The 14,057-nt window shown below is 50.3% G+C and overlaps 1 protein-coding gene across 7 annotated transcripts in view; it reads left to right on the top strand.

Annotated features, from left to right (window-relative positions):
- The first annotated feature begins 1,097 nt into the window (after positions 1-1,097).
- Positions 1,098-14,057, top strand: part of Bmf (Bcl2 modifying factor) — a 29,662-nt gene continuing 16,702 nt past the window's right edge. For 2 of the 7 annotated variants that reach the window (XM_004660776.2, XM_045157088.1), the window contains exons 1-4: positions 1,099-1,304; positions 2,105-2,235; positions 4,308-4,604; positions 6,198-6,358. In XM_004660776.2, coding sequence (XP_004660833.1) covers positions 4,313-4,604; positions 6,198-6,358 — 453 coding nt within the window. In that variant the 5' untranslated portion in view covers positions 1,099-1,304; positions 2,105-2,235; positions 4,308-4,312. Of the gene's footprint in view, positions 1,305-1,523; positions 1,543-1,599; positions 1,619-2,104; positions 2,236-3,808; positions 3,958-3,998; positions 4,038-4,307; positions 4,605-6,197; positions 6,359-14,057 lie in introns of those variants that run through there. The other 5 variants (XM_045157086.1, XM_045157085.1, XM_045157089.1 and 2 more) reach the window with 5 other exon arrangements.

Here is a 14,057-nt window from a genome sequence, read left to right as displayed (position 1 = left end):
AATAGTTTGGAAAATCTAACCTTTTTATTGTTTATTATCTACCATCTCATATCCTTAATATAACAGTCTTCAACGGTGAGTTTGTTGGGCTGGAGAGATGGCTTAGCGGTTAAGGTACTTGCCTGCAAAGCCAAAGGATCCAAGTTCTGTTCCCCAGGACCCACATAAGCTAGATGCACAAGGTGGCTCATGTGTCTGGAGTTGGTTCGAAGTGCCTGGTGGCCCTGGCAAACCCATTCTCATTCTCTCTCTATCTACTTCTCTCTCTCTCTCTCAAATGAATAAATAAAAATAATGTTTTTAAAATGAGTGAGTTTGTCTTTAACCAAAATATTTCTAATAATGAAGTATCAGGTCTTCAGAAGTGTACATTACCAACCATGAGAATTAGCTGCATTCTGATTCATATCACTTACCTTACAGGGCACAAGCATGAAATGAAAGAGGATGTGACATACATGTTCTTCTGGACTCAGAGCAGCCCCCAGCTATTTTATCTTGTTTTCCTGATTGAAAATTTCTCCATTCTTCAAGGCCCAATTTACAAGCCATCTCCATTAAGCCTTTCCCAGTGTTTGCAGCCTGAGTTTTCCCCACACCTCTCATCAATCATTGTCTCTGAAATGAACACCATTCACACTGCCTTCCATTATTCCTAGGTGGAGTGCAAACTCCATAAGGTCAAGCACCAGGATGGCACAAAGTAAGTGCTCAGTAAATGTGCGGGCAATTATCCCTAGGCTCACTCCCTTGCCCACATTACATGATCTATCTGGGTTTGGGCCTCTCAGGAGAACCAGCCCAGACTTCCGACGCTGTGGTAAGCAGAATGTGTGTGGACTGCCCAAGCTGCCCCTTCACCCTTGATCTTTCCTTTCCTCTGCCAACTGCTATCGTCGGTTCAAGAAGAGGACATCGGGGGCTCCTTTGGATGCGCTTGTTCCGAATGTCATTTAGTAACAGAGCCTGACACACGTGTTCTCCAACTCGGTAAGGCTTTGGGGCTGGAAAAGCTTTTGGCCCGCCCAGCAGGCGGGAGGCTGTCTTGCCACCAGGGACCGACAACTTGTGGCATCGCTGTGCCTAAAAGCGCTTTCTGGCTGCGCCTTGGTAATCCCGCCCATCCTGGAGAAGCCCGAGGTCGCTTTGGCGCCCTCTCCCCACCTAGAGGAGTAGTCGGGGACTCTGTGGTGCTCCGGCAGCCCCGGGTCAGGAACGGAATCCTCTCGGGATACTGAGTTCCAATTGCGCTTCCGACGGCGGTCAGAAATTTGCTCAGCCCCTAACAGCGCTCCCGAGGAAAGGTTCGTACATTGGTGACTGTCCCTGGCAGCTGCCCAGCCCGGGGCTTGGGGCTCCACTTGCTATTGGCCAGTGGCTGGCGTGACGCGAGGGGGCGGGGCCTCATCAGCTGTTTGCGGGATGCCCGGAGCGGGCGTATTTTGGAAACAATACCGCGGTGCGCAGTGGCCTCGCCCGCGCCAGCCCGCGCCCGCTGCCGCCGCTGTCCCCGCCCGCACAGCCCACTGCCGCCGCCGCCCGGTGAGCGCCCGGGAGGCCGGGGCCGGGCGGAGCTGGGAATGCACCTCCCTGGGGAAGTGGGGAGCGGAGTGGCTCTGTGCGTGAGGGCCGGGGAAGGCTTTGCACTGCGGGCATGGTTGGGGGGAGGGTGTTGACCATGAGGACCTAGGGTGCGGGCGGGAACAGTGTGCAAAGCCCACATCTGGGTGTGCGGCTCTGAGGGTGACTTTAGCGGTAGTCTTTGGAACTTGAAGGAGTTGGGTCTTGGTGAGCAAAGATCTTGGGGTGCACACTGCTGAGCAGACCTGGCCTCCAAGGTCTGACTTTGGGTAAGGCAGGGAGATACACTGTCTGCAAGGGCATCCTGTCTCCCTGCAGAGGCTGAAGGCTCCTCCTCTCTCTCTCTCTTTCTCTCTCCCTTTTTCGAGGTAGGGTTTCACGCTGGACCAGACTGCCCTGGAATTCACTATGTAGTCTCAGGGTGGCCTCGAACTCACGGCGATCCTCCTACCTCTGCCTCCCCAGTGCTGGGATTAAAGGCATACACCACCACACCTGGCTCAAGCCTCCTCTTTTTTAACAGCTGGGCTTTACCCGCCTCCTTCCCAGTCGAATTTCTGCGCTAAGTCCCCTGAGTACTCGGCACGCTGGACCCTGGCTCAGAGCCCTGGCATCACGACTCGGAGGCCGAGACTCTCTCCTGGAGTCCTCCAGGTGTGTGTGTGTGGGTGGGTGTGTGCGCGCGCAGTCGGGATCTTAACCACTGTCCAGGCTGAAGGTGTCTGGCTATTGGCATCTCCTAAGAGGAGGAGTTTAACTGCAGCATCCCCATCCCAGCCCATAGGCTTCGGGCTCAGTCCAGCGGACTTTAATCCCTTTGCGAGGAATAAAGCATTCTCTGGCAACGCTCTCAGGAAGTGCTCTCTTCCTACCAGTCTGGACATTGCCACTTTAGCTCTGGAAAACTGAAGTAGATCTTACTCTAGTTCACATTTGACCTTGCCCTGTAACCCTCTGGAGATTCCCATCTGTAGTTTCTGTGAAAGGGGGGGGAGGCGAGGGGGTCCCAGTGTTTACAGAGCCACACCCTCTAGCTACACCTCCCCCACTGTCCAGTCTCGGCCAGGGTTGAATTTGGGGGCTTTGCTGAGGAGGGGAGGGGAAGGTGATAGGCTTTGAAAGAAATACCAAGACAATGACTTGTTTGCAATTGGCTCTGGAGGGTACCTTCTGAGGTTGGGATGGCCATCGCAGGGACCCCTCCACCACCAGGTGATAGTGCATGGTCCTTTCTTCTAGGAATTGGGAAATTTGTATTTTGTTGCTGATAACTTGGGGCACATGCTTCCCCCCACAACCCAATTTGGGAAACACCATCCAAAGATGTCTGCTTTGTCATCCTAGCAATCATGGCCTCATTCTCCAGGGAAGAGTGCAGAGATAGGACCATAGATAGCTCAGGGATGGGATGGGGTGGAGTGGGGGGGAAGGAGTTTGAAGCAAGCACCTCACAGAGCTTGCATTTGGAAAAGGCAGGATTTCTGAACTAAAATTCCTGGAAGGACTTAAACCCACAGACCATCTGGCTTGTTCTTCAAAGGAAAGGCGCTACGGCCAGAACTCCTGGGAATTTTTAGTGGAGTTTGACAAGGACAAACTTGGGCCTTGCATTTGCCTTAACCATTCAGGTGCTTGCTGGTCCTGGTTGTCTCAAGGGTTCTAACAGAGGGTGGGCTGCGTTGGAAGCTCAAGGTGCTGGGTGACTCCCAAGTATAGACGTCCATGAGCCTTCAGGTGGAGTGAGAGGAACTCCTTTACTACCAGCAAAGAAACTCATGTCAACAGGCTGAATAGTGTAGGCAGTAGTGAGAACATAGAGAGAGGGCTGAATTTCACTTCCTTCTGTGGGACACACTGCACCTATCTCAGGTTCAGGGCTGCCAGAAATGGGAGGCTGGGTGGACGAGGATCTGAAGTCACAGAGATTAATGAGGCCCCTGAGCTGAAGAAGGCTGGACATTGCCAGAGGCTGGATCCACCCTTGGGGCCAACCTCTGGTTGGCAGACAGCTCTGCTCCATTTCAGGAGAGCTGCAAGGGCAGCTGCAGTGACTAACTTAGGTCCCCTCTTCCAGGACACTCTCACCACATGGCAGAGCCTGTTTGTTGTGTTGTGCAAGGAGGGGGTGGAGACTGGTGTAGAGGGAGCTGTAGGGCTGGGCTTAGCACGTTCGGAGGGAACCAGGCTACTCCAGGATTGCTTGCTTTTGTTTATGTTGCTGAGCCTTGCCCTCAGCTCAGACTGAGATGAGAGCTTCGGGGCTCCTCTTGGGGGGGGGGTATGTATGTGTATTGTGAACAGTGTACGGTCTGTCATCGCACCTTTCTGAGTTCCTACAGCCATGTACAGAGGCTGGTCACGCTTCGATTTTCCCAGGTACTCTGCACGCTGGCAGCACCTGGTCCTCCCCTTGCCATTGCCCATCCCGTCAGAGTCAGACTTTGTGTCCAGCCTAGGTAAAGGAGGCTGGAGGAAGGGTGGCTCTGGCGGACATAGGGAAGAGGTGTGGAGGGGCTCTGCTCATTGAGGTAATCCACATTTCGGGGATTGGTGTTACCCTTGGCAGGACTTCATTACTGGGGTTGTATGTCATGAGGACCTGGCCTGGATCCCTCAAATAAGAAAGGGAGCTGGAAAAAAAAAAAAAAAAAGAGGAGAAAGGGAGTCCCTTCTAGGCCTTGCCTGGGTGGGACAGCATCTCACATGCCTCTGCTTTTCCCTGGCAGGGGAGATGGAACCACCTCAGTGTGTAGAAGAGCTGGAAGATGATGTATTCCAACCAGAGGATGAGGAGCCAGGGACGCAGCCTGGGAGCTTGCTCTCTGCTGACCTGTTTGCCCAGAGCCAGATGGACTGTCCTCTCAGCCGGCTCCAGCTCTTCCCTCTCACCCATTGCTGTGGTCCTGGGCTCCGGCCCACCAGCCAGGAAGACAAGGCCACTCAGACCCTCAGCCCAGCCTCCCCAAGCCAGGGTGTCATGCTGCCTTGTGGGGTGACTGAGGAACCCCAGCGACTTTTTTACGGTGAGTGCTCTGAGCCTTAGAGATTGGGGGAAAAGTGGGGACTTTCCCTCCCCAAACCTGCTCTTTACTGTTTCCTTCCCCAATTGAGCAGCCCCGGTTATTGATTCGGTTATTGATTCGGTCTTTCAACCTTCTCTGCTTGTTGCCTCACACCTGTGCTCAGAGCCCCAGAGGACAAATTGTTTCATTCTTTCTGTTCTTCTTGGAGGGATCCTGGGTTGCCTGGAATTTCCTTCCATAGCCTGTGCCCCCTGAGTGGCTTTTTGTGTCCTGGTGTGATTTGCCTTTCGTGAAGTGGTTAATGCTGACCTAAGAGGAAGTTATGGGAGCTCTGTGTGGCTGTTGACACTCCAAGAAAAAAGCCCAGCCAATTCTGGTACAGAGGGTTCCTGAAGACAGAAGGTGGCCCCTAGTTGTCACTTGGGGACTTTCTGTGTTTGGAAGGGGAACTGGAGAAAGAGTTGGGCCTGCCTGGGCTCGGTGCCAGCAGAAGGCTGTTTCCAAGACCAAATCAGACAAGACCCCTTCATTTGTGGGCTTAAATGGTTTGTTTTATGAGAAATATGCCCTCCTCTGGCAAAAGGGCAAGGTTAGACACTCAGTCTGTTTTCTTCTTTTAGCACAACTGGCTTGTGGAGGGAGGGTGAAGGGTCAAAGGTCATCCTGGAGCAGACTGAGGAGAATCTGCATTTATTCCCAGAGGGAACTGCTTGGAGGGTACTTCTGGCAGGAGTCTGGGAAGTTGGACCAGGCCTGGACATGGACTGGGAGAGGCCTGGAGGAAAGAGGCAGGAGGTGGCAGGCGCCCCAAGCGGCCACCCTGGTGCCAGCACTGGGTGAGCATTGCTCTCTGGCCTGGAGGATCCTGGGGGACTGCCTCCAGAGAGAGACTTGGCTGCTCTGTGGGCCTCTAGAGTTTTTCTCCTTCCATTTTCTGCTGCTGTGCAGAGAGCCTCAAGTGCTGAGCCCAGCTTTGTTTAGCTGAACTACAAAAGTGAAGACACTTAATTTTTTCTTTCTCTCCACTTTCTCGATCTCCGTCTCCCTCTACTTTGCTCAACCCAGGAACTCTGGGGAGCAAATTTTCCAGAGAAGAGCTTCAGCGTGCTGCTACATGAATAAAACACTGTGGTCGAGTATAGCTTGATAAATAAGGACAAAAGGTGGCATGTTCATCACACACATTACCACCATGCCCCAGGCCATGACATTGAGTGGAATTGTTGAAGAGAAGGCTGGGTCTATCTACACCTTTCTGTATTCCCAGATCCACTTGCACGTATGTGAAGGTGTCTGGGGCGTGTGTGCGTGCGTGTTCGCACACACACGTGCAGGGGATTAAACCCAGGCCCTTGTGTGTGCTAAGTATACAACTACCACTGAACTGCACTCCCACCCCTTTATCAACTTTTATATCGTTGGATGGCAGGCAAGGCGGGCTGTCCAAGCTTGGCAGAGTGCCCTGAAGGCTACTTCTTTTCCCTCTCGCTCTAGGATTTACTGTCAACCTGAGGTTTTGGCCAGAAAGAGCAGGTATGGGGAGAATGGGGCAGTAGAGGAAAAGGCTGAGATGTGGGTCCTCTATCTTTGCAGGCAATGCTGGCTACCGGCTTCCTCTCCCTGCCAGTTTCCCCACAGGCTTGCCCCTTGAGGAGCAGCCCCCTGAAGGGCAGTGGCCACATCGAGCCGAGGTACAGATCGCCCGAAAGCTTCAGTGCATTGCAGACCAGTTCCACCGGCTTCATTTGCAGCAAGTAGGCACGGGGGCTTGGAGGTTTTGGGGGGGGGGTCGAGCCGATGGGGTTGGGGAGACCAAGGCCTGCCGCCTGTGTCCTTTTGTCAACAACTCGTTGTCAAGCCTCAGGATATGTTCCCTCCCTTGCCTGTGGGGATGACTTTGTGCAGTCTGGCTTGACAAATCCCTTTCTAGGTTCGGCTTGGGGTCTCGTCCCTAACAGACCCAAAGGGGAAGATTGTCAAGGTGCCACGGTGAAACTGAGCAGTTAGTGGTGGGTGCCTGGCTGAGGTACAGTGGGAAACTGGTAATCAGGCCAGGGGATGGGGCCTGAGTGGGGGAAAGTGGTGGAACCGGTTGAAACCTGACACTTTCCAGCTGGGGAGCCACTCCTCACTGTCTGTGTCTGGGAACCAGGGCCCAGGACTCCGGAGAGTACCTCTGAGAGAGTCTTCCCCAGACTGGTGGCCGGCTGGCCGGTGGGGCACTCCGCCGGGCGCTTGGCCGGCAGCCTGGCACCAGCTCCACCAGGGCGGAGCATCTCATGTCAGTGGAGCATGTGGCAGAGTCCATCAACAAAGGCGGCGGCTGGCAGGCTTGTGCTGGAGGAGCCGGCAGTGCCAAGGATAGTAGGCTGCCCTACTGCAGCCGCCCAGCCACTGTCTGTGCTGGCCCCCGGGCACTTAACCCTTCCCCTGCTGGCTGGCTTTCTGGATGGCTGCCAAGGCAGGAAGGAGCCTGAAGCTGAATCATTGCTGGTCCAGCCACTGCCCTGCAGAGCTGCAACACAGGGAAATGAAGACATTCTTTACCTCTGGGACCATGTCTCTGTCCTAGCAATAAAGAACAGAGAGCAAGACGGGGGGGGGGGGGGGGGGACGACTATCTAGAGATTTAAGGAACACATAACTACCAGACTTGGGCACACCTTGGGATTAAATGGGCAAGTTCAAATGGCCAGAACAGTTATTTGGTTGTAACTTTGACTTGAGGGATAAACCATGACCTCAGCAGGGAAAAGAGGACTTGACTTTGGTTTTCTTAAGAACAAGCCATTGGGGGCTAGATATGCTTAATGCTGTCTGTCAGTGAGTTTCTGAGGGAAACTTGGGGTCAGACCTGATCCTGGTGGGCTCTTCTTGCCTTTAGTGATCTGGAAAGATGGTGACCCTGCTCTGGTCCCAGCCTTAGTCCTCATTCCCTCTTTGATGGTCTTGTAGAAACTTGGTCTATCATTTTTCTTCTAGTCCATGTGTGGACTCCTTCTGATTTTTGTTCTTAGTCTCGTGGCCTCATTCCTACCCATTCTCTCCACTTTGGTTGTGCAGACCCATGGCCCAGCCCAGTTCATGGTCTTTGGTCCCAGTACTGACAAGGATGGGGGAACCCAGTGGCTGTGGCCCCTAGCCCCATTCTGAGGACATCTGGAAGGCGGTTTTCTTTATTCTCAATAATCTGACCTCAGCCAGGCATGATGGCACAATGCTTTAATCCCAGTACTCGGGAGGCAGAGGTAGGTGGATCCTCTATGGGTTTGAGGTTACCCTGAGACTACATATGGAATTCTAGGTCAGTCTGAGCCAGAGTGAGACCCTACCTTGAAAAATAAATAAGTAAATACATTTGACCTCTTTCAGCAGCTGTCTTCCAGGATAGTCCCCTATCCATTGGTGTGCTCTGACAGGACGGAGACCAGGCAGGAGGTCCCCACATCAGGACCTGGGCTCTTGGCTGGAGAGGTGGCTCAGTGGTTAAGTGCATTTCCTACACAAACATGAGGGCCTGAGAAGGCGGGAGTTTGGATCTCCAGAATCCTAGTAAACAGCTGGGTGTGGCCATCAGGATGTAGGCTCAGGAGAGGTCTTTTCTTGAGGAAGACCTCAGTTCAGGACTATGGCTTTGAGGTCACAGGTCAGTTCTCATCCTCTCAACCACAACCACTCCCTTGCCCTGCACCCCACTCTACACTGGCACAGAAATTTGCCATACTTCTGCTCTCCTGCCATCCATCTACTGCTACTTTATAAGGACTGGAAGCTGACCAATAAGGCCTTGTAGTAGGCAAAAGGGCTAGTTTCCGCAACTTTCCCATTACACAGAGATAGTCTTTTCCTTGAAGAACTCTGAACCTCTTGCCTTTTTATTTATGATAGAAAGAGAGAAACAAAGACAAAGAATGGGGGCGCCAGGGCCTCCAGCCACTGCAAATGAACTTCTGATGCATGTGCCATCTTGTGCATCTGGCTTCAATGGGTTTTGGGGAATCAAACCTGGCTCCTTAGGCTTTGCAAGCAAATGCCTTAATTGCTAAACCATCTCCCAGTCCCCTTGCTTTTTGTTGTTGTTGTTTGTTTGGTTTTTGTTTTTGAGGTAGGATCTCACTCTAGCCCAGGCTGACCTGAAACTCACTCTGTAGTCCCAGGCTGGCCTTCTACTGTAACCTGCTGGAGTGCTGGATTCAATGTGTATGTGGTACCACACCTCTTGTGTTTTTTAAAAAATATTTTTATTTTTATTTATTTGAGAGAGGAAAAGAAGCAGAGCAAGAGAAAGAGAATGGGTGTGCCAGGGCTTCCAGCCACTGCAAAGGAACTCCAGACACATGCGCCACCTTGAGCATCTGTGCCTGTTGGTTTTTATCCCAACTTCCCACGAAGGAATGGGGTGATGGCTCTAGGCAGATGGAGCACTAACACTCCTGGCCCTTTTAGCAACTGGCTTTAAAAAAAAAATATTTTATTTTTATTTATTTATTTGAGAGAGAGAAAGAGGGAGAGAGAGAGAGAGAATGGGTGTGCCAGGGCTTCTAGCCGCTGCAAACAAACTCTAGATACATGTACCACCTTGTGCATCTGGCCTACATGGGTCCTGGGGAATTGAACCGAGGTCCTTTGGCTTTGCAGGCAAGTGCCTTAACCGCTAAGCCATCCCTCCAGCCTGCAACTGGCTTTTAAGAAGTGAGTCATTGAGGTCTGGGGAGATGGCTCAGCAGCAAAAGGCACTTGCTTGATGGCCCAGGTTTACTTCTTCAGCACCTCTGTAAGAGCTGGACACAAAGTGGCTCATGCATCTAGTATTCACTGCATGCAAGAGACCCCAGTACATCTCCACCACATGAGTGCAGGTAGATAAATAAGATTTTTTTTTCAAGGTAGGTCTCACTCTAGCCCAGGCTGGCCTGGAATTCACTGTGTAGTCTTAGGGTGGCGATCCTCCTACCTCTGCCTCACAAGTGCTGGGATTGAAGGTGTACGCCACCATGCCCAGCTAAATAAGATTTTTAAATTAGTTAATTTTAAAAATATTTTATTTTTATTTATTTATTTGACAGAGAAAGAGGGGGAGAGAGAGAATGGACACACCAGGGCCTCCAGCCACTGCAAATGAACTCCAGATGTGTACGCCCCCTTGTGCATCTGTCTAGCATGGGTCCTGGGGAATTGAACCTGGGTCCTTTGGCTTTGCAGGCAAATGCCTTAACTGCTAAGCCATTCCTCCAGCCTTAAATAAGATTTTTTTTTTTTTTTTTTAATTTGAGAGCAACAGACACAGAGAGAAAGACAGATAGAGGGAGAGAGAGAGAATGGGCGCGCCAGGGCTTCCAGCCTCTGCAAACGAACTCCAGACGCGTGCGCCCCCTTGTGCATCTGGCTAACGTTGGACCTGCGGAACCGAGCCTCAAACCGGGGTCCTTAGGCTTCACAGGCAAGCGCTTAACCGCTAAGCCATCTCTCCAGCCCCTAAATAAGATTTTTTAACGTGAGTCATTTTCTAAGAAGTTATGTAAAATAAACTATAGTCGGATATTTCATATCTAGGAAATACTGTTGTTGCACTGGGTGTAGTGGGCCTGTAATTCCAGCACTTAAGAGGCTGAGGCAGGAGAAATGCTATGAGTTTGAGGCCAACCTGGGCTACATAAAACCCTGTGGGAAAGAAAAGAAAAGAAACAAATAAGGAAAGAAGAGAAAGAATTGGCTGAGTGTGGTGGTGCACGCCTTTAATCCCAGAATTCGGGAGGCAGAGGTAGGAGGATCATCGTGAGTTTGAGGCCACCCTGAGACTACACAGTGAATTCCAGGTCAGCCTGGGCTAGAGTGAAACCCTACCTCGAAAAACCAAAAAAATAAATAAATAAAAGAATTGCTATTATTCCTACATTGTTATTGTTGTTTGCTTTGGTCTTTTTCTAACACGAATCTCACTATGCCTGAACTAGAACTCACTGTGTAGTCCATGCTGGCCTCAAACTCTTGATGGCAATCCTCCTGCCTCAACCTCCTCGGTGCTGGGATTACAGAGGAGAGCCGCTACGTCCTTTCCTACATTGTTACCCTTCAACATCTTTCCCTGTTCCTTTCCCATTTTTTGCTAGTAGAGAAACTGAGGTATTGGGAAGGAAGTTATTCAGGATTAAGTTTGTTTTTTATTTGTTATTTAAGACAGGGTCTCTCTGTGTAGTCTAGGCTGGCTTCAAAGTCACTTTGTAGTTGAGGATGGCCTTGAACTTCTGATCCTGCTGCCTCCGTCTTCCAAGTGCTGGGATTTCCGGCGTGTACTTCCACACAAGGTTTATGTGACGCTGGGGGACAAACTCAGGTTTTCTTGCATGTAGGCAGGCACTCTATCCACTGAGCTACATCTCCAGCCTGAAGATTAAGTTCCTAGGTTTTACAGTCACAAGGCAGAGGTTTGAGTAACAGCTCTGCCACATACTAGTCACTGGGAAATCACCTGACTTCCTCGAGCCCATTTCCTCTTCTGTAAAATAGGGCTAATAGCACAGAATCTCACTGTGATGATTGAGAAAATGCCTGTGAAAGTTAGAAAGAAAGAAAGAAAGAAAGAGAAAGAGAGAGACAAAGAAAAAATAAATTAGGGCTGGAGAGATGGCTTAGTGGTCAAGGTGTTTGCCTGCAAAGCCAAAAGACCCAAGTTCGATTCCCTAGGACCCATGTAAGCCATATGCACAAGGGGGTGTATGCATCTGGAGTTCGTTTGCAGTGACTGGAGGCCCTGGCATGCCTATTCTCTCACTCTCCCTCTCCCTCCTTTTCTGCCAAATAAATAAATAATAAAACTAAACAGTAAAGAAAAATATTTGCCAGACACACACCTTTAAATCCAGCACTGGAGAGGCAGAGGTAGGAGGATTGCCAAGAGTTCATGGCCAGCTTGGAAGTAAAGAATGAGATCCAAGTTAGCCTGGGCTAGGTGAGACCCTACCTCAAAAACAGAAAGAAAAGTACTTATTTATCTTTTGTTTTTTTGATGTAGGGTCTCACTCTAGCCCAGGCTGACCTGGAATCACTATGTATTCTCAGGCTGTCCTTGAACTCACAGCAGTCCTTCTACCTCTGCCTCCTGAATGCTGGAAAAAATATTTACTTATTTACAATAAGAAAAAGAGAGAGAGAAAGAGAGAGAGAGAGAGAGAATGGGCACGCTAGGGTCTCTTGCCACTGTGAAACAACTCAGGATGCATGTATCATCTTGTACATCTTGCTCATGTACATACTGGGGAATTGAAGCTGCACTGGCAGGCTTTGCAAGCAAGCACATTTAACCACTGAGCCACCTCTCCAGCCCTCAGGGATGTTCTTGAATGTTGTTTCTTTTTTTTTTTTTTTTTTTGAGGTAGGGTCTCATTAGCCTAGGCTGACCTGGAATTCATTGTGGGATCAAAGACATATGCATACCCAGCTTTTAAAATTTTTATTTATTTATTTATTTATTTTTGGTTTTTCGAGGTAGGGCCTCACTCTTGTCCAGGCTGACCTGGAATTTAACTATGTAGTCTCAGGGTGGCCTCAAACTCACAACAATCTTCCTACCTCTGCCTCCCGAGTGCTAGGATTAAAGGTGTGCGCCATGACGCCCGACTTTATTTTCATTTTTTTGAATGTTGTTTCTGCTTATGGTCCCGATCACCTCACATTTGCTCTTGGTGGTTTCACAGTTCATGTCCCCTTCCCCTTGCCAAGCTGGTCTTTGAGCAGAGCTGCCTTTCCCGAACTCCCCTCCTTCCACCTGCTCTGTCCAGAGAAACCAGTGCCTAAGTTGCCCAGTGGTGGCACTGTCCTAATCCATGTTTCCTCAAAGAATGACAACTGCTCCCCATCATTGTGGGCTGAAATTCGAGTCTGGAGAAGGGCAACTGTGGAGGCAGTAAGGAGGTTGGCGGGGGCTGACTATCTCCCCACCAACCCCAGGATCTAAGGCTGGGGCCAGACCGTGGCCGTTGAGCCTCAGTTGTACTTGAAGTGTGCATTGCCCTTTTGTCCTTGAATGTGTCAGTGGGAAACCAGAGGCAGCATGTTTCAAACTGCCCCGGACGTTAGTTTCTGTGTACCATATGCTTTATACAAACTCTTAGACATACACCATCTCATCATATTTCTTAGGAATGTTGCTAGGTGGAAAACTAACCTGTTATCCAGGTGATTGATTCAGGGATCCTCTGGTCTCACAGACAGAAATCAGTAAGCACTACTTGTTGTTAGTTCTTTGGGTTTCAAAGCAGCTAGAAAGTTGGAAGTATGGGCGGGGGGGGGGAGTCGCTGGAGAGGTGGCTTAGCGGTTAAACGCCTGCTTGTGAAGCCTAAAGACTCGATTCCTCACGTAAACAAGATGCACAAGGTGGGACACGCATCTGGAGTTTGTTTGCAGAGGCTGGAGGACCTGGTGTACCCATTCGCTCTCTATCTGCCTCTATCTCTTCCCGTCTGTCTGTTGCTTTCAAATAAATAAGTAATAAAAACAAACAAAAAGACAAAAAATGTAAAGGAGTGAGTGGAGGTAAAAAGCTTTCCTTTTCCTTTATTAATAATAATAATAATTATTATTATTTGGTTTTTCAAGATAGGTTCTCGCTCTAGCCCAGGCTGACCTGGAATTCACTCTGTCATCTTAGGCTGGCTTTGAACTCATGGTGATCTTCCTAACTCTATCTCCCTCCCAAGTGCTGGCATTAAAGGCGTGCACCCCCATGCCCGACAATATTTTATTTATTTATTTTTGAGGGTGTGAGGTGGGTGAGATGGGCTCTTGCTAATGTAGCCCAGTCTGGCCTCAAGCTCCCCAAGTTCCAGGATTGTTTAAAGAAAAGGTTTGCCAAACCTTGCCATGTGTCTAAGTTCCTTCTACCGAGTCAGGACCAAGGTCCCCTCTTCCTCTTGGGCTGGCAGGGTGTAGGAGGGATGGTCCAATGATGGTGAAATCTTTGGACTTGGGTTCTGAGAGAATGGCATGCTGGTGTTCTTGTGGCCTTCCAGTGTCTTCATGGAGGAGGGAGAAACAAATTCACTTCCTGATGGAGTTCATGGATGCCCTGGCCAGAACGGATGAACCTCAGCTTCTGTCCATTTGTGTGAGCCTCCTTTAGTGGGGGCCTAGGGAGAGGCAGCAGCTGATTTCCCTCCCTATGGGAAAGTCTTCTATCACAGTTGCCCATCTTGAAATTTGTAGAGGTGTTTCCCCCCCCCCCGCCCCCACCTTATTGAGGTAGGATCTTTATCCAGTCTAGGCTGACCTGAAACTCACTCTGTGGTCCAGGCTGGCCTCGAATTCATAGCGATCCTCCTACATCTGCCTCCCAAGTGCTGGGACTAAAGGCGTGCGCCACCACACCTGTTTCATCTTTTGGTTTTCTTGAGGTAGGGTCTCACTCTAGCCTAGGCTGATCTGGAATTCACTGTGTAGTCTCAGGCTGGCTTTGA

The sequence above is a fragment of the Jaculus jaculus genome, chromosome 8 (genome assembly GCF_020740685.1).
Source record: "Jaculus jaculus isolate mJacJac1 chromosome 8, mJacJac1.mat.Y.cur, whole genome shotgun sequence".
NCBI classification, from domain to species: Eukaryota; Metazoa; Chordata; class Mammalia; order Rodentia; family Dipodidae; genus Jaculus; species Jaculus jaculus.
This window is presented reverse-complemented; position numbering and strand designations above follow the sequence as displayed.